We start from the raw sequence: 25940 nt of genomic DNA on the forward strand, positions 1-25940 counted from the left end.
GCCGTCCCGCAGCTCCGCTGGGGCGAATGGAGGGACCAGCCCCGCGCGCTGCTCCGCCCTTGGCTCCTGGGTCCCTCTGGGCGCCTCTCTGTGCCTCTCGGGCCCGAGGCAAAACGTATTGTGCTTGGAATAGGTCATTAGAGAGTAGAATTTTCGGAGGTTCGATTAACTGGCGGTGAGATCAACTGACTATACAATAGTTTGGAGGGGAGGGGGGTGTAAAATTTATTTTCAATCTAGGCAAAGAGGTGGGGTTCACTTCCAAGCCTGTAGCGCGGCCCTAGACCTCGAACACGTCCCGTCTGGAGTACGGTGAAATCTGGGTTCCCGGCCCTGCGGCACTGTGGTCCGCCCTCCCCTCAGCGATGACACCCTAAACCCTTCGACGTTAGCCTCGTCTGAGGCCACATACCCAAGAAAGGTGCAGTATTACTCTGTTGCCCTGCCACTAACCTTTTTCTGCTCCAGCTCTGCTGGGGCTTTGGGAGTTGGCTTGATCTCTTGATTCTGGAGGTAAATTGAACGGGAAGACTAAGAAATGAGTCTTTCTCTACAGAGGTTAAAAAGTCGATAAATAACTTGAAAAGCACTTGGATAATCAATCTTCAAACCCCTTTGTGAAAAGAACCGTTGTGCAGAAAGCACTTAAGCTTAAATAGAATTTTGGGAAGACCGAAAGGAAGAAGTTATTTAACCAAGAAAAGATCTTAGGACTCTAATTGGCTAGCCAGTGATAGCCTTCATCTGTTTGAAATTGATGCCTGGGGTTAATTTCTTTCCTGCTAAGGAAATAAAACTTGAAGTAAAAATTGCTATTTCTAGGAAGCCAGAATCGAGATTGCTTGTCCTGGCCCCTTCCCCTCCCACTGCAGTTATTACCCGTTTAAACTTTGCATTTCACCAAGTAACTAATTCTGATTCCAGACCGGGAGACCAGAATTGTATTGTCAGGGGGTACTGAACTGCTTTTAGTTTGAGTTGAAATGTTTAAAACGCTGTAGTTTATTCATTGTAACCTTGCTTCTGGGAAGATAGGAAAGGAAACCTTAAAAAAAAAAATTAATGTATAATTGGCATATAATGTTATGTTAGTTTCACGTGTACAACATAATGATTTGATAATTATATACATTGCAAAACGTTCACCACAAGTCTAGTTAATATCTGTGGCCACACATGGCTGCAATTTTTTTCCTTGTGATGAGGACTTTAAGATCTACTCTCTTAGCAACTCTCAAATATGCAATACAGTACTATTAACTGTAGTCACCAGGCTGTACGTTATATCCCCATGGCTTATTTTATAACTAGAAGTTTGTCCCTTTTGGCCTTCTCCATCTATTTCACCCCCACAACCACCACTCCCACTTCTGGCAACCATTAGTCTGTTCTCTGCATTCTATGAGATTCTTCTTGTTTGTTTGTTTTTAAGATTCCACATGTGAGATCATGCATAATTTGTTTTTCCCCCACCTGACTTAATTGCACTTAGCGTAATACCCGTGAAGTCCATCCATGTTGTTATAAATGGCAAGATTTCATTCCTTTTTTATGATTGGATAATACTCTATCATATATGTGTCTATACACACATATATGTCATTTTCTTTATCCATTCATCCATTGATAGACACAGGTTGTTTTCATATCTTGGCTATTATAAATAGTGCTGTGATGAATAACTCCATGTATCTTTTGGAGTTAATGGTTTCATTTTCTTTGGATAAATACCCAGGGGTAGAATTGCTGGATCATTGATGTTTTTGAACTGTGGTGTTGGAGAAGACTCATGAGAGTCCCTTGGACTGCAAGGAGATCCAACCAGTCCATCCTAAAGGAGATAAGTCCTGGGTGTTCATTAGAAGGACTGATGCTGAAGCTGAAACTCCAATACTTTGGCCACCTCATGCGAAGAGTTGACTCATTGGAAAAGACCCTGATGCTGGCAGAGATTGGAGGCAGGAGGAGAAGGGGACGACAGAGGATGAGATGGCTGGATGGCATCACCGACTCAATGGGCATGAGTTTGAGTAAACTCCAGGAGTTGGTGATGGACAGGGAGGCCTGGTGTGCTGCGATTCATGGGGTTGCAAAGAGTCGGACACGACTGAGCGACTGAACTAAACTGAACTGATGGTAGTTCTATTTTTAATTTTTTGAGAAACCTTCATACTGTTTTCCATAGTGGCTGCACCAACTTGCATTCCCACCGGTGGTGTACAAGTGTTCCCTTTTACCCACATGCTCAGCAACACTTGGTTTCTTGTCTTTTTAATAATAGCCATTCTAACAGGTGTAAGGTAACATGTCGCTATGGTTTTGATTTGCATTTCTCTGGTTATCAGTGATGTTGGGCATCTGTTCATGTATACACTGGCTGTCTGTCTTCTTTGGGGAAAAGTTTGTTTGGATTTTCTGCCCAATTTTAAATATGTTTGGTCATTCTTTGTTGTTTTGCTTGTCTTTTCTGTTGAGTTGTATGAATTCATTATGTGTTTTGGATCGTAACCCCTTACGGCAGAGCTGTGATGTGCAGATATTTTCTCCCACTCTGTAGGTTGCGTTTTCATTTCACTGGTTTCCCTTGCTGTGTAGACACCTTTTAGTTTGATGTCGTCTCACTTGTTTACTTTTCTTTGTTGCCTTTGCTTTTGGTGTCAGAAGGAAGCTTTTTAATACAATTCAAAAACTTTCTTATTGCAGACACTATTTAACAGGTTTGAATTCATGGGTCTAATATTTTGTGTTACTTGATTTCTTGACATTTGAACATGCAACCTCATGGTGTGCAGGTATGGATTTTGCTTCTCCTGAGACAGAGCTGCCTGTTTTATGGAGACTTGAAATCAGGCTTTACCTACATTATCTGGTTAATTTAATTGCTGTAGATGATCTGATTATGTCAAATTTCTGATAGATTCCTTTATTGAATTGATTAGTCTTGCAGCTATCAGCTCAGCTGAAAAATTTTCTCGTTTCCTTTTTCCTCTGAGCTGCCTTACTAGTCTTATTAGTAAGTATTTGATTTTCATGACATGGTGGTTGGGCTTATTGGTAGCAGTAATTTCACCTGTAACACTAGAAGATTGTGCTTGGATCTTGGCACTATTACTGAAGTGTAATAACATTAATAGAAACTTGTAGTGCCTCATTTCCTTTTCAGAATGCTCTCCAAACTCATTACTAACTAATCCCAACTCTGCCTCTTGAGAGCAAAGACAGTGGATTAGAAGAACCATACAGATTGAGATGTGGTTGATTTACTTTGAGGTGAATTATGAAGTAATCATGGTCAAAGCAACAATCAGGAATACGAAGAGTTTAGTTTTGCATGCAGTTCCCATCCTTGAAACACACATCTCTTTCCTGAAGATGTCTTGTCCTAGAGGGAACTTTTAAATATGTTATCTTATTTCCCTTCTCTTTCACTGGTGAAAGTATAAAGTTTCCAATTCTCTCTAAGTGTAAAAATTCTCCACCCCCTCTTGAAGTATACTGGGCAGCAATCCTCACGTTTGGGGAATGTGGGACACAAGAAAGAACATAATAGAGAATCTGCTTTCCAACACTGCTAGTGTTAATTTCATTATTGTGAAAGTTTCTCAGTATACATGAAAGCATACAGACCCAACCTGAAGACAGATCATCTTATAAAAAGAGTAGACATTCCTAAGTAACTAGGCTTTTACCTATTTCTTTTATAAATATTTTTTCTTACAAAAGTAATACATCTCAATTGTAAAAAAAAAAAAACAGCAACAGAAAATTGGATAAACAAAAGAAAAGGAAGTTTAAAATGTAAATATAATCATACAGCCCAGAGATAGGTACTATTCATGTTAGCATTTTGTCATATTGCTTTTCAGTTCTTTTTGTAGTTCAGTTCAGTTGCTCAGTCATGTCAGACTCTTTGTGACCTCATGGACTGCAGCACACCAGGCTTCCCTGTCCATCACCAAATCCCAGAGTTTACTCAAACTCATGTCCATTGATTCGGTGATGCCATCCAACCATATCATCCTCTGTTGTCCCCTTCTCCTCCCGCTTTCAATCTTTCCCAGGATCAGGGTCTTTTCAATGAATCAGTTCTTCCCGTCAGGTGGCCAAAGTATTGGAGTTTCAGCTTCAGCATCAGTCCTTCCAGTGAATATTCAGGACTGGTTTCCTTTAGGATGGACTGGTTGGATCTCCTTGTAGTTCAAGGGACTCTCAAGAGTCTCCTCCAATGCCACAGTTCAAAAGCATCAATTTTTCAGTGCTCAGCTTTCTTTATAGTCCAACTGTCACATCCATACATGACTACTGAAAACCATAGCTGTGACTAGATAGACCTTTGTTGGCAGAGTAATGTCTCTGCTTTTTAATATGCTGTCTAGGTTGGTCATAGCTTTTCTTCCAAGGAGCAAGTGTCTTTTAATTTCATGACTGCAGTCACTATCTGCAGTGATTTTGGAGCCCAAGAAAATAAAGTCTGTCACTGTTCCCATTGTTTTCCCACCTATTTGCCATGAATTGATGGGACCAGGTGCCAAGATCTTAGTTTTTGAATGTTGAGCTTTAAGCCAGCTTTTTCACTCTCATCAAGAGGTTTTTTCACTTTCATCAAGAGGCTTTTTAGTTCTTCGCTTTCTGCCATAAGGGTGGTATCATCTGTATATCTGAGGTTATTGATATTTCTCCTGGCAATCTTGATCCCAGCTTGTGCTTCATCCAGCCCAGCGTTTCTCATGATGTACTCTGCATTAAAGTTAAATAAGCAGGGTGACAATATACAGCCTTGATATACTACTTTCCCAATTTCAAACCAGTCTGTTCCATGTCCAGTTCTAACTGTTGCTTCCTGACCTGCATATAGGTTTCTCAAGAGGCAGGTAAGGTGGTCTGGTATTCCCATCTCTTTAAGAATTTTCCACAGTTTGTTGTGATCCACACAGACAAAGGCTTTGGCACAGCCAATAAAGCACAAGTAGATGTTTTTCTGGAACTCTCTTGCTTTTTCGATGACCCAGAAGATGTTGGCAGTTTGATCTCTGGTTCCTCTGCTTTTTCTAAATCCAGCTTGAACATCTGGAAGGTCACGGTTCATGTACTGTGGAAGCCTAGCTTGGAGGATTTTGAACATTACTTTGCTAGCGTGTGAGATGAGTGCAATTGTGTGGTAGTTTGAGCATTCTTTGGCACTGCCTTTCTTTGGGATTGGAATAAAAGCTGACCTTTTCCAGTCCTGTGGACACTGCTGAGTTTTCCAAATTTGCTATCATCTTGAGTGTAGCACTTTCACAGCATCATCTTTTAGAATTTGAAATAGCTCAACTGGAATTCCATCACCTCCACTAGCTTTGTTCATAGTGATGCTTCCTAAGGCCCACTTGACTTCGCATTCCAGGATGTCTGGCTCTAGGTGAGTGATCACACCATCGTGATTATCTGGGTTGTGAAGATCTTTTTTGTGTAGTTCTTCTGTGTATTCTTGCCACCTCTTAATATCTTCTGCTTCTGTTAGGTCCATTCCATTTCTGTCCTTTATTGTGCCCATCTTTGCATGAAATGTTCCCTTGGTATCTCTAATTTTCTTGAAGAGATCTCTCGTTTTTCCCATTCTATTGTTTTCCTCTATTTATTTGCATTGATCTCTGAGGAAGGCTTTCTTATCTCTCCTTGCTATTCTTTGGAACCCTGCATTCAAATGGGTATATCTTTCCTTTTCTCTTTTGCCTTTAGCTTCTCTTCTTTTTTCAGCTATTTGTAAGTCCTCCTCAGACAACCATTTTGCCTTTTTGCATTTCTTTTCCATGGGGATGGTCTTGATCTCTGCCTCCTGTACAATGTCACGAACATCCATCCATAGTTCTTCAGGCACTCTGTCTATCAGATCTAATCCTGTGAATCTATTTCTCACTTCCACTGTATAATTGTAAGGGATTTGATTTAGGTCTTACCTGAATGGTCTAGTGATTTTCCCTGCTTTCTTCAATTTAAGTCTGAATTTGGCAGTAAGGATTTCATGATCTGAGCGACAGTCAGCTCCTGGTCTTGTTTTTGCTGACTGTATACAGCTTTTCTATCTTTGGCCTCAAAGAATATAATTAATCTGATTTCAGTGTTGACCAATTGGTGGTGTCCATGTGTAGAGTCTTCTCTTGTGTTGTTGGAAGAGGGTGTTTGCTATGACCAGTGTGTTCTCTTGGCAGAACTCTATTAGCCTTTGCCCTGCTTCATTCTGTACTCCAGGGTCAAGTTTGCCTGTTACTCCATGTATCTCTTGACTTCCTACTTTTGCATTCCAGTCCCCTGTAATGAAAAGGACTTCTTTTTTGGGTGTTAGTTCTAGAAGGTCTTGTGGGTCTTCATAGAACCGTTCAACTTCAGCTTCTTCAGCATTACTAGTTGGGACATAGACTTGGATTACTGTGATAATCTTTCTCCCCTTAATATGTCATGAGCATCTTTCCCTTGTAAGTATTCAGCTGTGTTACCCTTTTTAATAGATAGTATTCCTCTTTTTGGGTGGACCAAAATTTACTGGGTAGCTCAGCTGGTAAAGAATCTGCCTGCAATGCAGGAGACCCTGGTTCAATTCCTGGGTTGGGAAGATCCCCTGGAGAAGGGATAGGCTCCCCACCCCAGTATTCTTGGTCTTCTCTGGTGGCTCAGACAGTAAATAATCCGCCGGCAATGGGGGAGACCTGGGTTCTATCCCTGGGTTGGGAAGATCCCCTGGAGGAGGGCATGGCAACCCACTCCAGTATGTTAGCCTGGAGAACTGTCATGGACAGGGAAGCCTGTCTGGCTACAGTCCATGGGGTCGCAAAGAGTTGGATGAGACTAAACGCAGCATAAACTATATTTAGCCAGGGCTCTAGGGTAGGACACTTGATTGTTTCCAGTGTTTTGAAATTGTAAATTATTTATTGAACATTTGCAGTGCCACAGGATGACTTAGGACGGCTGAACCCTTGTAATCTCTGTCCAGCCCTACTATCTCTGGTAAAGAGAGGTGAAATGCTATGCCAGCAAAGATCCAAGTTTCCCACCTCTTCCAATTAGATTTTCACGTAACTCCTTCATATATAGAAGCTTTAGAATTAATACTGGTGGTGAATCTCCTTCGACCTAAATACATTACTGTGTTATCCATTATTGTCTTAAGATAAATTCCTTTAGTAGAGTCACTAAATCAAAGAGCATGTGTGTCTTAGGGTCTTTGATACTGTTTTTTAAACTGGCTTCAAAGTGTTTATTCTAGTGTAAATTTTTACCCACCGGTTTGTGAGTACCCAGTTCCCCGAATTCTCACCGACAGTTGGCTATTGTTGTATTTATTGTTTTTTCAGTTTGATGAGGGAAACAATACCTTAATGTGTTTTTTGACGTTTGTTTATTTATTTATGGCCATGCTCTGTCTTGTTTGCTGGGCAAGGGCTGTCTCTGGTTGCGGGGAGCAGGGCTCCCCTCCCTTGCCCTGTGCAGGCTTCTCATTGTGGAGGCTTCTCTTGTTGAGCACCAGCTCTTGGCACACAGGCTTCAGTAGTTGTGGTGTGTGGGCTCCTTGGTTGTGCCTTGCGAGCTCTAGGGCACTGGCTCAGCAGTTGTGGCAGACGCGTTTAGTTGCCCTGAAGCATGTGGGATCTTCTCAGAGCAGGGGTCGAACCAGGGTCCCCTGCGTTGGCAGGTATATTCTTAACTGGATCACCAGGGGGAAGCCCTACCTTCAGGTTTAAGTTAGCAATTCCTTCATCGTTAGTTAAGCATGTGAACGCATTATTTATGTACTCATTCGCCCTTGTCATACCTTTTCTGTAAATTGTTTTTGCATGTTATATGCCCATTTTTTTTTCTGTTAGGGTGCTTATTTCATTAATTTGTAAGAACTCTTTATAAATTACGAATACTATGACCATCTTTAGTAACCGGATTATTATATCCAGAAAACAGCTCTGGAGCCTGAAGTTCTTGCAGGCTGTGGAATTGTTCAAACAATTTTGCATAAACCAAAAGAAATACTAGGTAACAGTCTAGCAAGAGTTACCCAAATTTGGCCTTTGCCTTTGAAATTAACTGGACACACTTTTTTTTTTTATAGCTTTCATAAAGTTTAAAAGTGCAGCTGGCTTGTATCAAAAGCAACTTGTACAATATAAATTTAGATTCTAGATTTTGTAGACCAACTCTGTTGGGTTACAGTCAAGAAACAGAAAGCACTTTGTACTGTTTTGTTTCTATTTTGTTTCCACATTGTCAGAGTCACAATTTCTTAGAGAAATATTGGAGAACTATAAATGCACAAAGGCACACTTAGGTCCTACAAAGGTAGCAAATTGTTTTGTTGACACTGTTATCTCCCACCACACCCATGCTTTATGTGGCATTCCCCCTTGTCATTTATTACTGACTAGGAATAGACAGTTGGATTTGGTCCAGGAGGCACATGAAGGATCCCAAGGCAGAAATTCACTACTAGGGGACATAAAAAAAACAGTGACTTGGATACTCTTACCTGTACGCATGCGTGCATACTAAGGTTGCTTCAGTCATGTCCAACTCTCTGCGATCCCATAGACTATAGCCCGCCAGGCTCCTCTGTCCATGGGATTCTCCAGGCAGGAATACTGGAGTGGGTTGTCATGCCCTCCTCCAGGGGATCTTCCCGATCCAAGGATCAAACCTGCATCGTCTCTTCTGTCTCCTATGTTGGCAGGTGGGTTCTTTACCACTAGCCCCACCTGGGAAGCTCATGTTCTTTCCTGATCCCCCACATACTAAACATTTAGTGTTTTTCCTGATGGGCATTTTCAGTCACTTCTTCAGGCAAAATGGGTTTGCAAATTTTGTCTTCTCTTGGGGTGTATAACCTGGTGATGAATATTGTGCTATCTTTCTTCTGGCTCAAATAGCCAGTCACTGTAGAGTGATAAGAGAGAACTGGCGAGTTTGACAATATGGGAAAATGATTATAATATCAGTTTACTTCATTGCTTACTGTGAAAATTATTCCCCCCCCCCCAAAAAAAAAAAAAAAAAACACCACGTCTGTCCCTAAGTTAGACCTTTCACTGATTGTCCTTGTCTTCCCATTCTCCCCAGTCTTTGACCTTCTCCCATCTGCCAGCCAGAGGCTGAACCCAAGTGTTCTGCAGCCAATCCTGACAGACCCCACTCTGAACGAGCTCTATGTGATCTCCACCTTCAAGCTACAGTCGAAAAGCTCAGCCACCATCTTCGGCCTTTACTCTTCAGCTGACCACAGCAAATATTTTGAATTTACTGTCATGGGACGCTTAAACAAAGGTAAGCCAGTTTGTAGAAATCATTTTCTTAAAAATCCTCTCTGCCTCTTCCAGGATTTGGGGGGTCTTCTTTCCTTTCGGTGGTTCCATCCACCATTCATTTCAACTTTAAATACCAAATTCTTCTAATTGTACATTTACCTGTACAGGGAGGGTGAGTTGATATCTGGAGAAAGAAGGAAGACTTGCTTATGGCCAAAATGCGCTTTGGGATTGCCCCATCCTCATGTTATTCTGGATCCAGTTCCTGAAGGGACAGGACCCAGGGCAATTAAGCCGCTATATTAGTTCAATCTGCTGTAACACATACCATAAACTCCATAAAGTATGTAACTTAAGCAATAGACTCTAATTTCTCATAGTACCAGAGACTGGTAAGTCCAAGGTCAAGCTGCCAGCAGATTAGGTGCCTGGTGAGAGCCTGTGTGCTGGCTTGTAAATGGCCAGCTTCTCACTGTGTCCTCACATGGCCTTCCCTCGGTGTGTACTGGTGGAGAGAGAGAAAGAGAAAACTCTGTCTTCCTTTTCTTATACGGACACTGATGCCATCAGGAGGGCCCTACCCTCATGACCTCATCTAAACCGAATTACCTCCCAGAGGTCCACTTCCTAATACCGTCACGCTGAGGACCAGGGCTTCAACATATGAATTTGAGGGGAACATAGGCACTCAGCTTGTAATAGCCACTCACCCCATCTTTTGTGCTCCGGTAGAGGCATGTGGTAGCCTTAACTCCTAGCTCTGCAAGCTGCGCCAGGACTTGATGGAGACAGTACATCTCACAGGTGGAACTAAATGAACGGCTCTCTTTTCTACCTGTTTTGTGCCAATTTACACAGATCTGTCACTTGGTTGTTCCCCCTGCTGTCAAATGTTTCGCTGTCAAAGTGAGTTACTACGGTATACTAAGAATGACTCCCAAAGAAGAAGGTCACTGTTTTTCCATCTCCTCCTCTTCTACCCGTGCCCTGGGGACAGCACCTGTTCCTGCTTATTGAGGAATGTGACAGATACGTGTCTGTGCTGCCTGATGTTTTTAATAAAAAAAAAAGAGGAGGTTCCTGCAGAGATTTTTTATTTATTTCAATTTGCTTTACAAAGGAGATCCTTGGAGCACTTCAGACTCTCTCAGACTCTAATTGTGATTGAACACTTAAAGCTGCAGGTGTTAGGAACTGAAAGAAACTTCTAATTCTTAGCGTTCGAGGGACAATAGAGTTAAAAGCCAAAAGGAACGGGCTTTTAGTGCCTTCTTTTATGTCAGTTTCCAGTATCCTCCTTCCCTCCTCCCACTCCCACCCAACGCTCAAGTCTGCTTTCTCGGTTCCTCTTGGCCTCTCAGGGGCTGGGGTGCGGTTTCAGATCATGGAAGGAGTTGGGGACCTGGTTTGTGATTTAGCCAATGGTTCAACCATTCCTGCTCCCTTTGCCCCACCTGAAGCCGTGTTGGGAGGTCAGTTCCCCCATCTCTCTACCTTGGTTCTGATAACCCCATTTTGCCTTGGATCTACCGAAGGAACAGCTCGTCTTCTGAGAACCCAAGCTGCTCAGTTTATATAAAAACCACCCTGCTCTTTAGAGGAGGAGCTTCCCTTTTAGGAAGCTATCTAAACTATTTTAAATGCTCTGGAAGGTTTCTCTTTTAGCTCACTCAGCTTAGCGGCTAAAAGGCCCTCAGTAGAGTGAAAAACTCTGCCTCTAGGTTTTCACTCTCACTGAATCTCACTCTACTTCTAAATCTGCCCTAGTGGAAAAACAGGAAGAAACTCCCCCCTCCGCCTGAACTGATTTCTTTCTATTTGCTCCGTAGAGGCTGGGGGAATGCTAGATGCTTGGGCAGGTAGATGTTTTTCCTTTGAAGAGTCATCAGTGAGTCAACTGTTAATACCAGCTGATTTCCATGTTAAAGGAGAAAAAAGAGGAAATGATTGTGCATACCTCTCCACCTTCAGCCTCCTAGAAAAGATAAATAGCTCTTAGAAAAAAATATTTTTTTAAAAGGAGTCCTATGACAATTCTCAGAAAACGAAGAGGAATTTATACCGAAATTAGAGTTGGGAGAGTTGAAGAATTTGACATACAAGTTTCCCTGGAGCAGTAGGAAAAAATGCCGAGATTTGCCATCACTGAAAGGTCTCGGAAGGAGCAACAGCACATTCTGACTGGAACAAGAAAGAGAAGTCAGTGGGTCCATCAGGTCCAAGAAAAAGATGTGTGTGGTTGTAATTCCCTGTGGAGGTGTTCAGAGGCGGTGTTGAGTTGCATCCTGGACACCTGTACGTCTTATTGCCCAACCTCAAGACTGAACAAAGAGCCCAGAAGTGGCAACAGACATCGCTGGTTTATGGGAAAGGGGCTCTTACAAGTCTGCAGCAAAAGGTCCTGGAGAGACATCCCACTGTATCTGGCAGACAGCAAGCAGCAGTCTTGGCTGTTCAGGGGATACAGAGGCTACCGTTTGTAGGGGGAGCTGACATCAGGTTGACTGTCAGTTACCAGGGGAACCCGCAGCTGGGACACATCTCTCACAGCCCCCTCAGATTAATCACCTCAGATGAATTAAAGGCAGATGTAATGTTACTGAGTCCAAGTTCACTCTGCTCGCCACATGACAGGCCAGTGAATCATGAGACAGGTGTCCAAGCAAGCAATATGACTTTATTCAGAAAGCTGGCAGACTGAGAGGATGGCAGAATAGTGTCTCCAAAAAATCTTCTTTTCAGGGTCTGGATGCCAGTTTGTTTTATGGAACAGAGTGGGAAAGAAGGTGAGGAAGTAAAGTAAAAAGGCCACTTGTTTTGCAGAACAGGAGAGGATGTGTTAACTTCTTCTTTTCTGCAGCCAGGCACAGGTGGGCGGAGTCAGATTGTCGCCCTGTGAGCTGAACACAGCCACTTTAACATTCAGGCAGAGGGACAGTGTTCCCTGAGGCAGGCCGCTATCTATGATTATAATAACAACAGCAACAGAAAGCAAAGGTTAAAGTCAAAGAAACAGATCCAACAGGAGTCTGAATTGACTCTTCCCTGTTACAGTAATACATTTAGTAAACCAGCTGGTGGAGTTGCCTGAGGATTAGAACAGTCACTAGTTGGGGCAAGGGGTGAGCACATCATCTGAGTAGGGAGTAGGTGAAGCAGGCACCAGGCGAGAAAGGGATCACAAAGAGCAGGAGGCCTGCTCTTCGGCCTGACCCTTCGGGTGGCCATGCACCCCTGCTGTGATTTGTGGAGGGTGGGGAAGAATCACCTTCCTGAAAGGTGAACCCCAGTCATCATTCAGCTGACTCGGCTCAGCTAATCTTCATGGAGAATAGTGAAACAGAAGTCAAGATATATCTCTTGTGACTAGTAACACTGGAGTAGGAAATAGGACACATCTTTCCCCCTATGGTTTGGGAGAGGGCAACTGCACAGATGGTATCAAAGAGCAAGGTTTGGTTATCTGGGCCCTAGATGAGCTCCTATGAGAAATTCAAGCGTTTCCCATGAGAGCTGCAAAGAAGGGAGTTTGCCCCTGGGCTCTCTGTTTCTCTCTGACTGTTTTTTGGGCTCCAAAATCACTGCAGATGGTGACTGCAGCCATGAAATTAAAAGATGCTTGTTGCTTGGAAGAAAAACTATGACAAACCTAGACAGCATATTAAGTAGCAGAGACATCACATTACTGACAAAGGTCCATCTAGTCAAAGCTATGGTTTTTTTCAGTAGTCACATATGGATGTGAGAGTTTGACCATAAAGAAAGCTGAGCACTGATGCTTTTGAACTGTGGTGTTGGCGAAGCCTCTTGAGAGTCCCTTGGACTGCAAGGAGATCCAACCAGTCTGATTTCTAAAGGAAATGTCATTGGAAGGACTGATGCTGAAGCTGAAACACCAATACTTTGGCCACCTGATGCAAAGAACTAACTCATTGGAAAAGACCCCGATGCTAGGAAAGATTGAAGGCAGGAGGAGAAGGGGATGACAGAGGATGAGATGGTTGGATGGCGTGACCGACTCAGTGGACATGAGTTTGAGCAAGCTCTGGGAGTTGGTGATAGGGAAGCCTGGCAAGCTGCATTCCAAGGGGTTGCAGAGAGTTGGACCCAACTGAACCACTGAACTAAACTCTCTGTTTCTCACTCTCCAAGTCATCTTATCATGGCTGCCTCATTACTGTCCACAAGGTGTAACTTGGATCTCATTATATCTGACCCCGGAGACCTAGAGTGACTTCCCATCCCAAACTGAGTAAGATAGACACATCCCTGCTGGGCATTCAGGGCTTTCCACTGCCTGATTCCCAACCAGCCTTTCCAGTTTATCCGTCCTTCCAGCCGTCCATGCAGCCCATGTTTCCATGGGATGGATTTAACTACGGTTCCCCGGACCCACCCGCGCTGTCTCTCCTTTCTGTCCTTTTGCTCTTGCCCCCTGCTGCCCGCGTTGCCTGCCCTGCACCATCTCCAGATACTGAAATCTTCCGCGTGCAAGGCACAGCTCAAACTCCTCCTGACACCTTTCCTTATAATTTTGCACCTCCACAGAAGGTGCCTTAGTTTGCCTTGGATTTGAATGACTTATATGCCCTTTCTCCAGTAGGTTATAAGCGCCCTTAAGGCGGGGACTGAACATCCCTTAACCCCCTTTGTGTCTGCTGCAGCACATAGCGCAGTGCCCTGTACATGGAGGGTCTCATGAAGAGCCTGCGTAGAATAAATGGAGGCTGAGAAGAGCAGCTCTGCTGGGAAAACATTTGTGGGAATTCTAGATGCTCACAATGTCTGTCACTTAGCAGGTCTGGCTCAGAATCACCTTTGAATGAATGAGTGTTGAAGATCATTTGGATGCAGATGTAAAATAAATACAGATAGTGTTTCTGATAGAAATGATCTATCAGATTATTAGTAACCCAGGTGATATAATCTTGATAGAAATGAGCATTCTGTAGAAACCACCTGGGCTGGGTAGAAGATATGATTGATTTTCTTGAATCTGGCATACAGACAACTTTGCAGGTAGTATCCTGAGTTTGAGTCACAGTTAAAAGTCTTAACAACTGTGTCACCATGAAAACATCTTTGAATCACTCTTAACCTCAATTTACTATCTCTAAAGCGAGGGTGATAATAGCTACCTTTCAGGGTGATTGCAGAAACTGACTTATATAAAGTATAATAACTTTTTTAGGCTGTGAAGCTCAATAAAAATTTCAGATTCCTATATTTGATAGATAGACAGACAGAGACATCTCTCTACTATTTAAGAAACTGTCTTCCAAAACTGATGAGATGGTGAACTCTTGGCTTGCCTTAGCAAAAACCTCACCTCTCAGAAAAAGCATGAGGACTGCTTCTTTAGCTTAAATTTGACAGCCACAGAAAAACAACTTGGTGCTGTGGAAATGAAAAGAACTCCAAGAACTAGTGGTAATGACTGGACAGAGTCAGCCCAGCTCCTCAGCCTGTGATAGGAGAAGTCAAATAGTTCAGAGTGGTTGTTCTGAAGCCTGCAGGTTAATGAGAGATACAACTTGAAAGAGATGAAAGAGTTTAAAAGTTAGAATTCTGGAATTCCTTGTCAGTCCAGTGGTTAGGAGTCTGAGCATTCACTACCAAGGGCCCAGGTTTAGTCCCTGGCCAGGGAACTAAAATCTTGCAAACCACGTTGTGCAGCCAAAAAAATAGTTAGAATTCTGAACCAAATACTGAAGGGGAAAAATGAGACACTTTATAATAATATTTATTTATGGAGCCATTCCAGTGAAGCAAGGCTGTACTGAAGGCTGTGCTCATTTTCCCTTTTAACTTTCACCACATTCTTACTAGGTACCATTGAATGAGCTAAAGTGGTCATATGCAGAAAGTGCAAAGAATTTTCGTGAACTTTCAGACAAACTCCCAGAGGCTTGTATTATCATTCATACATTTGGGGATTTCCTGGAAAAGAAAGCTAGGGTTATTTGAAGGCAGACAGATTTACTAAAAATAAATCCTAAACTTTTAAATCAATTTTATGAAGTCACTTAGTATACCTTTCTGAATCATGTAAAAAAAGAATGAGCTACATAAATAGTACTATTGGGGATTGGTAAGTTGCCTTGTAGCAAAGTATGTAGTGTTTTCAGGCAAGGCTTTGTCTTCGGCATTGAACTTTTCAATGAATCGGTGACTAGGGTGAAAACATAGACGGTATATTATCATGTTCGCAACTGGCACAAAGCTGGAAAAGACAGTTGAACATATAGGATGCCATCATCAAGATTTCCAAGGTCTTACCAAGCTGACACAACAAGCCACAATCAGATGAAATTTAACAATAATAATTGTAAATGCTTTCTCTAGCAGTGAAAAGTAAATTGCAGATATCAGGTTGTGGGAGATCCAAAAACTAAGATCGTGGTATCTAGTTGTAAATGCTTTCTCTAGCAGTGAAAAGTAAATTGCAGATATCAGGTTGTGGGAGATCCAAAAACTAAGATCGTGGTATCTAGTACCACACTTCATGGCAAATAGATGGGGAAACAATGGAAACAGTGAGAGACTTATTTTCTTGGGCTCCAGAGTCACTGCAGATGGTGACTGCAGCCATGAAATTAAAAAATGCTTGCTCCTTGGAAGAAAAACTATGACAAACCTAGACAGCATATTAAGAAGCAGAGACATCACATTGCTGACAAAGGTCCATCTAGTCAAAGTTATGATTTTTTCCAGTAGTCAGTGTGGATGTGAGAGTTGGACAGGAAATCAGTCCTGAATAGTCTTTGGAAGGACTGGTGCTGAAGCTGAAACCCTAATACTTTGGCCACCTGATATGAAGAGCCAAGTCATTGGAAAAAACCCTGATGCTAGGAAAGATTGAAGGCAGGAGGAGAGACAGAGGATGAGATGGTCGGATGGCATCACCGATGGCACACGAGTTTGGACAAACTCTGGGAGTTAGTGAAGTACACAGAAGCCTGGCGTGCTGCAGCCCATGGGGTCGCAGAGAGTCGGACACGACTGAGCGACTGAATGACAACAGTAGCAACAACACCCTAAGCACTCTAATCAACAGCGTTAAGAACCACCCAGCGTTGAGCTCAGTGCCTGGCACTTACTAGTTGCTCAAAAATGTTTGCTGAATGAATGAACAGATAGGGTGATGCAACTTTTTAAAAAGTTTCTTAAATTTTCAGTTCAGTCAGTTCAGTTCAGTTGCTCAGTCATGTCTGACTCTTTGCAACCTCCTAGACTACAGCACACCAGGCTTCCCTGTTCATCACCAACTTCTGGAGCTTGCTCAAACTCATGTCCATCACGTCGGTGATGCCTTCCAACCATCTCATCCTCTGTCATCCCCTTCTACTCCTTCCTTCTATCTTTCCCAGCATCAGGATCTTTTCCAGTGAGTCAGTTCTTTGCATCAGGTGGCCAAAGTATTGGCATTTCAGCTTCAGCATCAGTCCTTCCAATGAATGTTCAGGACTGATTTCCTTTAGGATGGACTGGTTTGATCTTGCCATCCAAGGGACTCGCAAGAGCCTTCTCCAACACCACAGTTCAGAAGTATCAATTCTTAGGCTATCAGCTTTCTTTATACTCCAGCTCTCACATCCATGCATTATTACTGAAAAAACCATAGCTTTGACTAGACAGACCTTTGTTGGCAAAGTAGTGTCTCTCCTTTTTAATATGCTGTCTAGGTTTTTCATAGTTTTTCTTCCGAGGAGCAGGCGTCTTTTAATTTCATGGCTGTAGTCACCATCTGCAGTGATTTTGGAGCCTAAGAAAACAAAGTCTCTCACTGTTTCCATCGTTTCCCCATCCATTTGCCATGAAGTGATAAGACCAGATGCCATGATCTTAGTTTTCTGAATGTTGAGTTTTAAGCCAACTTTTTCACTCTCCTCTTTCACTTTCATCAAGAGGCTCTTTAGTTCTTCTTTACTTTCTGCCATAAGAGTGGTGTCATCTGCATGTCTGAGGTTATTGATATTTCTCCCAGCAATCTTGATTCCAGCTTGTGCTTCATCCAGCCTGGCATTTTGCATGATATACTCTGAATATAAGTTAAATAAGCAGGGTGACAATATACAACCTTAACATACTCCTTTCCCAATTTGGAATAGGTCTGTTGTTCCATGTCCAGTTATAACGGTTGCCTCTTGACCTGCATACAGATTTCTCAGGAGGCAGATAAGGTGGTCTGGTATTCCTATCTCTTGAAGAATTTTCCACAGTTTGTTGTGATCCACACAGTCGAAGTCTTTGGCATAGTCAATAAAGCAGAAATTGATGTTTTTCTGGAACTCTCTTGCTTTTTCGATGATCTAACAGGTGTTGGCAATTTGATCTCTGATTCCTCTGCCTTTTCTAAATCCAGCTTGAACATCTGAAAGGTCACAGTTCACGTACTATTGAAGCCTGACTTGAAGAATTTTGAGCATTACTTTGCTAGTGTGTGAGATGAGTGAAACTGCACGGTAGTTTGAACTTTCTTTGGCATTGCCTTTCTTTGGAATTGGAATGAAAATTGACCTTTTCCAGTCCTGTGGCCACTGCTGAGTTTTCCAAATTTGCTGGCATCTTGAGTGTAGCACTTTCACAGCATCATCTTTTAGAATTTGAAATAGCTCAACTGGAATTTCATCACCTCCACTAGCTTTGTTCATAGTGATACTTCCTAAGGCCCACTTGACTTCACATTCCAGGATGTCTAGCTCTAGGTGAGTGATCACATCATCGTGGTTATCTGGGTCATGAAGATCTTTTTTGTGTAGTTCTTCTGTGTATTCTTGCCACCTCTTTTTAATATCTTCTGCTTCTGTTAGGTCCATTCCATTTCTGTCCTTTATTGTGCCCATCTTTGCATGAAATGTTCTCTTGGTAAAACTAATTTTCTTGAAGAGATCTCTGGTCTTTCCCATTCTATTAAATGTACATTAATATGTACATGTGACCAGATTTGTGGAAGCTAGTAGTCCCCCTGGATCCTTAATTATCCAGCCACATTTAGTATACTGTGTCTGGTTATGAGCACATTTCATAGGGACATTGTCAAGTCAGAGATTACTTTGAAGAGAGTCACTAAACTGCACTTTTCTGAGTCCTAGTTGTTTTTTTTTAATACCACAAGTCAAAAAGTTAAAGGAACTAGAGAAATCAAGGAGTCAAACAGAAGACATGAGAGATATGAAAGTTGCCTTAAAAATATTTGAAGAATATCACTTCGATTGAGGATAAGATTAAATCTGTCTGTAGTCGTGAAGAGTAAAATTAGGACACACTGGTGGAAGGCAGAGGAAACAGATACTGGCTCTGAATTAGGAAAATCTTGGGGAGCAATCCAAAAGTGAAATGGGTTTTTCTGCAAAGTAATGAGTTCTTCGTTACTGGAAATGTGCTGGTAGAGGCTACATTTTTATTGAAGGGATTTGTGGAGTGAGATATTAAGCTGGATGACTTATAATGCTAATATTCTGTGGCTCTGCTAAGGCTAGAGAGAGTTCCATGGGCATCAAAGTTTCTTTGTAATTTTCTCCTCTAAGGTGACCTTGAGATTCTGTGCACACTTAGAACTGTCTCCTCTAGGGTGACCTCGGGATTCTGTGCACACTCACAACTGTCTCCCCCACTGGGTAGTTGTGTAGTGATGCCTCGTAACTTATCCAAGCATAGAGCCGCCTGCAGAAGTTCATTATACTTGCTGTGCTTCCTTTCACTGGATGGTTTCTTTGCTCCGTGTGTATTCTGTAAACTTTACATTGGTTGAAACTGCTATGAAAAGAATTTCCAAACACACATACTGCATTTATCACACCTGGGAGTTACCCACAGTACTTTCAGGAAAAGCAATTTGATCGTTTCCCTTTTATATGTATTTCCAAAGCACTAAAGTTACAAAGATCCAGTGTATAGGGCATAAAGACAAATGAGTCAAGGCAAACAAGAACATCCATCACAAGAGACATTAATGGCAAGAAGGCTCTTTTAAAATACAATTATTTAAGAAGAAGAGGAAAGGTTGACAGCAGTGGCTTTCATCATATCTTTAAAAGTGCCAAAGAGCAAAGCCATTTGCCAAGCAAAGCAGAAAGCCCCGGACTACCTTGCCGAGTTCGCTGCCCTAACAGGCCACGTCACTCTGAACTCCTTAGCCCGAGCAGGCAAAATATTATCACTTCCAGTTCTTTAAACCTGGCAGCCTACTTCATAGCTTTGACATTCAACACATCATAATATTTTTGACTACCATGTCCATCCACTTTTCAAAAAGCACCTTTTGAAAATTCTTTCTCAAGATGATAGCAATATTTCAGATCTTCATTGCTTGGGTTTGCTGCTTCATCTCCTTCCAGTCACTGGGATGGCATTTAATCAGGCTAGGTTACGTGGTTCCTCTGTCAGGCTAATACCTGGACATGGAAATGTAGTCATAAAATCAGGCTCCAGATTCTCAAGTACGCAAAGATGCTAAGTTTAGAAAGGAAGGATTTATATAAGTAAACCAATAGAAACTGCTCTTTTTTTTTTAAGACTGTGGGTTTTAAAAAGTCAGAGTAAACATAAGAATACTATATTTTATCTATTTTTCATTCAACAAACAATTGTATTTGGTGTTCTCAGATGCTGTGGTGTTTGGGAAAATTAGTAAGAAATAGACTCCTTGTCCCAAGAGTTTCTGCTCTAGTAGAGAAGATAAGAAATAAGCAAATATAATTGTACCTACATGTGTATAGCAGCTTATAGTTTTGCATTTTCTTATTTAATCACCACTGAACAGAAAATGAAGTAGGAAGGACAGCTTTTATTAAATCCTTTTAATAGTTTAAAAACTGGACTCAGGGTGACACAGGGATTGAAGTATCTGAGTTTTGGCTGGAAAAGTACACCTATCAAAACACCGAGAAAGTGCTAAGGGAATATGATGAGGCAGATAACTTCCAGTCATGAGGAAGATGGAAGACTAGAGGGACTCAGGTGCATTTGAGCTGGATCTTAGCTTTCGATTTGTAGCAGTGATGGAGCAGGAAGGAGAGGGAGGGAGAAGAGAACATTCTGCACAGAAAGAAAAGGATGAGAGAGGCTGGAGAAAGCTAGAGAGGCATGAAAACAGGTTGTTAAAACAGGTTGTTCAGCCTGGCAGTCATCAGCAGAATGGAAGGTGGCTAGAAGGTTAGGCCAGTCCTGGGATAAGTTACACGTTAATTGGGAACCACTAGGGAGCTGGTGAAGGATTCCATTGGCTCACTTGTCTGTTGCACTGAGAAGGTAGTCGTTTAATCAGAACAGTCGTGTAGGCATCTCAAGCTGTCCGTCCAGAAAAACTGCACAGGAAAAGACCCTGAGCAGGAAGATGAGTCAGGAATCTGGCAGAGAAACCCAGAGATGGAACAGCGTAGAGACAGAAACGTGTTTGAAGACCCGCAGCCTTTGGTTCTGATCAGACGGGTTCTTGGTGCTCACCCTGAGAGAGAAGCAGGTTGGAATCACCAGGCTAACTTGTTTCCGTGAGAAACAAGCAGAACGGAATGTGCCTCAGCTGAAGAAGCAGAGCTGTCCCCAGTGACGGCTGCTTTCCTGAGTGCAGTGCTCCCTGGGGTGCCGAGGGGCAGGGGTGGGATGCAGCAAGGGAAGACTGCTCCTCCCAGCTCCCGGGCCTGACTGCATTCCTTCTGGAGGCGCAGTGATGTCCTGCTGGCCGACTGGTGTCCTCCCCGCTGCGATGCTCCCCTGTGTGTGTATGTGTGGAGGGGAGGGGGCTAAGACTGGGTGAGGTGAGCACCGGTGAGGGGACGGAGAGCGAAGATGGGAGCTGGGTCTGCTCTCTCCCTCCTGCCGGTGCTGCTGCCGAGGCAGCTCGTGGAGGGTCCCAGGCTGCGGCCTCCTGGCTTGCTGAGTCTGTCTCTAGCCTCCGTATGACTGGGGGGGAAACGTGTTTTCTAGCAGGTGCCTGTCAACCCTCTGGGAAATGTTACAGCTCTGAAGCTAAAATAAGTACAGAAGCACTAAAGTAAGGAACTTGCAATAAAAAAGAAAAATGAAAGCCATAAGCAAAATGAGAATTATTGGATCAAGTGTGAAGAATAGTAAATGTCCAAGCACTTGATAATTTTTCTGCTAACAGACCTTGCGAAGAGGGTAGTTTCCATAATTCTTTTCCTTTTTTTCACCCCCTCTTGCTCTTGCTGCAAGATCTGGGAGCGGGAGGAACCTAATTCAGCGTTGCACTGCAACGCCAAGCAAGGCAGAAGTGTGGAATGCCCTTAAAAGACAGCGTGAACACAATAGCAGGTTTGGCTGTCTGCAGTAGATGTTAAATTGCCACTCTAAACTTTTCGATTTATATGTGAAAAGCTTTCAATGCAGTCATCTAATTATTCATTGAAAGTTCATATTCACAACATTTAATGTGCACCTGTTAGGCGGAAATTACTCCACTAGGTAGTATTTGTAAAATTAAACTTAGCAATTCAGTTATGAAAATAAATCATGACCCACATGGCCTGGAAAGCCTGCTAAAAACAGGCAAGAGGTCCGCTAAAATATGCCTCCTTTGAATTCCACCAGAAATCTCAGTTGGGGGAGAAAAACCACGAGTATTTGTTTTAAGCTACTTTGCGTATCCTCTTAAACCATTAATATGAGGAACAGAGGTTGTGGCCGAAAGGAAAATAAGGAGATCCTGAGTATGTGTGTGTTTGTGACCGGGTTGAGCTCTGCTGGTCTGAGTGGTGTTTTCATTGGCCCGTAAAAATGCTGGGGATTTACAAAACTATTTCAAAAGTAAAGGAGTGGAGGTTTTAAAATATTGAATTAGTGCATATGTTTGGGCTCAATTTACCCCCTCTTTTGTGTACTTTATGCCTCAAATTTCAAGCCATGCTGTCACTATTATAAATTCTCAACAATATTAAAAAAGGGGTAAAAATACTGTTGTATCCCCTATTTAAAATACCTCAAGAATGTCTACCCACGTCTATTTTCTTTCTCCTCATTCCACATTTCAGTCTTACCAATACTTTGCTTCAGAAGCATAGTGTTGTCCTATAGTCATAGAAAGGCCTTCTAGGCAGTCTGTCCTTCTAGGCAGTCTGTCCTAGTCACCAGTTCTTCTCTCTCAGTAAGCAAGTGGTGGTGGTCCCATGGGCACGAGGGAAGATCTGACGCCTCCTGGCTTCTCTCTATGCCACGGACTCAGATACCAACTGGCCCCCCTCCAGCCATGGTCAAATGGAAAAGCAAACCTAGTCAGATTGTAGAAGGGTGGGGAAATCAGCCTAGAAAGTCAAATGTATTTGGAGGAAGTCTTCAAAAACACCCTTAAATTTCATAGTGGTGATTGTTTTCTCTGGCAATTCCGCAGCATAAACAGGTATTCCTGCCTGGGCAACACCAAGTTGGCATTTACACCTCACAGAAGAGGTGCCCGAAGAGAGTTGGTCCCAGTTGCTTGCTGTGAATCGTACAGATTGATTGTAGCACACTCTGGGTTTACATGTGGAATTCTGTTTTTTTTTTTTTAACTTTTTTTGTATTATATAAGTAATGCATACGTTTCTTGTATAGAAAAATCAGACAATGAAAATGAAGAAAAAAGAAACACATATCACCAAGCACCCAGAAATGACCATACAAATATTTTCTTCTAATTTTCTGTATCTGTGTGTATACTGTATGTACATACATACATGGTTTTTTTTGGAGCGAACCTATACTGACCCGTAACTTTTTTTCACTCAACATGATACTGAGAATATCTTCTTATGTAAGGCAGTGGATCTCCCATGGAGTCTTTCTTTTGCATCCATGGATACCTTTGGTTTTCTAACTGAGCATTGTTAAAATTTGAAAATAGGTTTTACTGAGGGATAATACAACGGATCACACCTGATTCAACATATGCTTACAAAACCCCATCCAGGCCTAGCATTCTTTAGCCATGGAATAAACCACACTTGGCTTTAAATTCTAGTCCTGTCACTTACTATATCCTTGAGCAAGTTACTTCACTTATCTGAGCTTCACTTTCCTCACCTGTAGTTAATTCCAGTTTCATAGGGTTGCAATGAATAGAATATAAGTGTTTAAAACAACGAAGGGCAGCACCCATCCCCATAGTAGTGATCAGGAAGTGTTGGAGAATTAATGAATTCATGCCCTCAGGAGCTTACTTGGATATTAATTGACTTTCATTGTGTTCTGCTTGTTCAGTGTATTCATCATTATCTGAAATTATATTGTTTGTTTTCAAATTTCCTACTTATCATCTCTTTTCATGAGCACAAAACATCCCCAGCAACAGTGGGTGGCCAGTGCACACGAAATGTTGAACATTTATGGTTCTGACTTGCGTGCATCTTTCCGATGACCTAGCCTTGTCACTGTCACCTGGAGGCTGTTTGGCACAGAGCCACCCCCTCTTTCCTTCTCTCGTCATTCACTGATCGGTGCTTGCTTCCAGCCGTCCTCCGTTACCTGAAGAACGACGGGAGGATTCACTTGGTGGTTTTCAACAACCTGCAGCTGGCTGACGGCAGGAGGCACAGGCTGCTGCTGAGACTGACCAACCTGCACCGGGGTGCCGGCTCCGTGGAGCTGTTCCTGGACTGCACCCGAGTGGACTCCATCCACAACCTCCCCAGAGCCTTCTCCGGCCTCGCCCAGAGTCCCGAGGCTGTGGAACTGAGGACTTTCCAGAGGAAGGCACATGTAAGAACCCACAGACCATTCTCCAAAGTGGAAGGATGGTTTCTGAGAATGCAGACGAGTGGGCTGAGGTCAAGAATGGGTCTAATTCTGACTGCATATTAGAACCACTCACTGCACTTAAAAACCAACTGCTCGGTGGCTCACACTCCAGACAAATCAGTCTATGGAGGTGGTGCCTCGGCATCAGTCCTTTTAAAAATACTGATTCTAATGTGAAGTCAAAATTGAGAGCTACTACTGCTTTAGATAAGTGGAGACTTTAGGCATATATTTATAAAGTAGAAAAGGAATAGCAAAAACTTTTAAACTATCTTAGGGCTGTGAGATGATCTACTTTTAATCTTTCATAAAAGTATAATTTTTTAATAGAAGTAAAAAAGAATGATTGGAACTTGACAAACACCAGGAACAACGTTTTCCATAGGTCTTACTAGAGCATCTCTAACAAAAAGAACCTTATTGCCAACTTACTTCCACGAGGCCTTACATATCACATCACTTCTGTCTTCTGTTTTAGTTGGTGGTATTTTTTCCATTATGTCCTTGCACCTACTGTAGAAATTGCCACATATATTCCTTTATACTTTTGTTAAAAAACAAAATATAATTTTATTATTTATAGGAAATGGAGGAAATACTCCATTTCCTATAAATAATTAGTATTCTTTGTCTTTTCCAATAATTACTATAATTGGTCATAGTTCCTGAATTTCATCTGATATGGAAGTCAGTGCCAAAATCAATAACCATGTTCATCCACTGTGGCCCATATTGTTGTTGTCTTATTTATCACAATCACAATTTTCCATTTCTGTTTCATTACTTTATTATATGTGCTTTAACTTTATTTATATATGCTTGTATAGTGTTGGCCAGAAAGTTGATTTGGGTTTTTCTGCACAATGTTATGGGAAAAATCTGAACGAGCTTTTTGGCCAACCCAGTACCAAGGTGTTCTGAGCCCTTTGTACAAAGAAGCAGGTTATAAACAGCAATTTCGGTTATAACTAGGAATGCTGAGAAACTTTAGATAATAATATAAAAACTATGAATCAGATACTAGAATTTGTGCTTAAAATATAGAGAGCATTTTCAAGCAGAAATTTCAAGACTGAAATCTACATTTGGAGAGTGAAAGATATATATATTTTAGTGTAGATTTATGGAAAGAGAAAAAAAATGAGATATGCTGAATTTTATTTCTGAATCCCCAAAGTATCCCAGATAGTTAGAATGACAGTAAGAAATTATGTCACTATTTTAGAAATTAGTATCCACCACCAAATAAGTCAGTTTCTAAAAGCTAAGTTCATCAGAAATAGATGGAATTTTTTGGGTTTTTCCCCCCAGATTCTACTTCCTTCGATTGTCAGCAAGGACCACAATGCTCTATCTTCATATTCATATTCTCATTTACTCAATCAATCAGTCAATATGCACATTCTAGGCATTAGGTATCCCATAGTTGGCAAAATAGTCATGGCCTCCATAGAATTTATGGTCTGGTTCCAACACAATATCTGTTACATAAAATGTGTTGCATACATCTTAACTAAATTGAAAAGCAGAGTCCCTCTGAAAATCATCAGTGTGCTCATTTCTAAAATAAGGATGAAGACCTCACATCAGCAGTTAACATAAACGTTTTCTATCATCTGTGTATAAAATAATGAGTACAGGTAAAAGCTACAAAATTAAGGGGTGAGAAAATTAACTTGACTAACAATGAATGATTGCTATCATCCAGTAATGTGAAAATATATGAAAACGTACAAAAATATACATTATAGAATATACTATGTATTCTTTCTCATAATCCAAGGAAACCGGAGACTTTGCTAAGACCTGGAGCCAAGACATCCTAAAAATAATAGTGTTTAAAATTGGGATCAATGTCTTACTCATTCCAATCTAAACTCCATAAACACACAATTCTTAAGAGGCTCCTACCACAAAAGAACTTGTTTACCATGAAGA

The 25940-nt window shown here is 41.9% G+C and overlaps 1 protein-coding gene across 1 annotated transcript in view; it reads left to right on the forward strand.

Moving 5' to 3' along the window:
- THBS4 (thrombospondin 4) overlaps window positions 1–25940 on the forward strand; it is a 51638-nt gene that overhangs the window by 501 nt on the left and 25197 nt on the right. Inside the window, exons 2-3 of the mRNA XM_065941094.1 lie at window positions 9085–9288; window positions 23716–23963. Coding sequence (XP_065797166.1) covers window positions 9085–9288; window positions 23716–23963 — 452 coding nt within the window. The remainder of the gene's footprint in view (window positions 1–9084; window positions 9289–23715; window positions 23964–25940) is intronic.

The sequence above is a fragment of the Muntiacus reevesi genome, chromosome 7 (genome assembly GCF_963930625.1).
Source record: "Muntiacus reevesi chromosome 7, mMunRee1.1, whole genome shotgun sequence".
Lineage (NCBI taxonomy): Eukaryota > Metazoa > Chordata > Mammalia > Artiodactyla > Cervidae > Muntiacus > Muntiacus reevesi.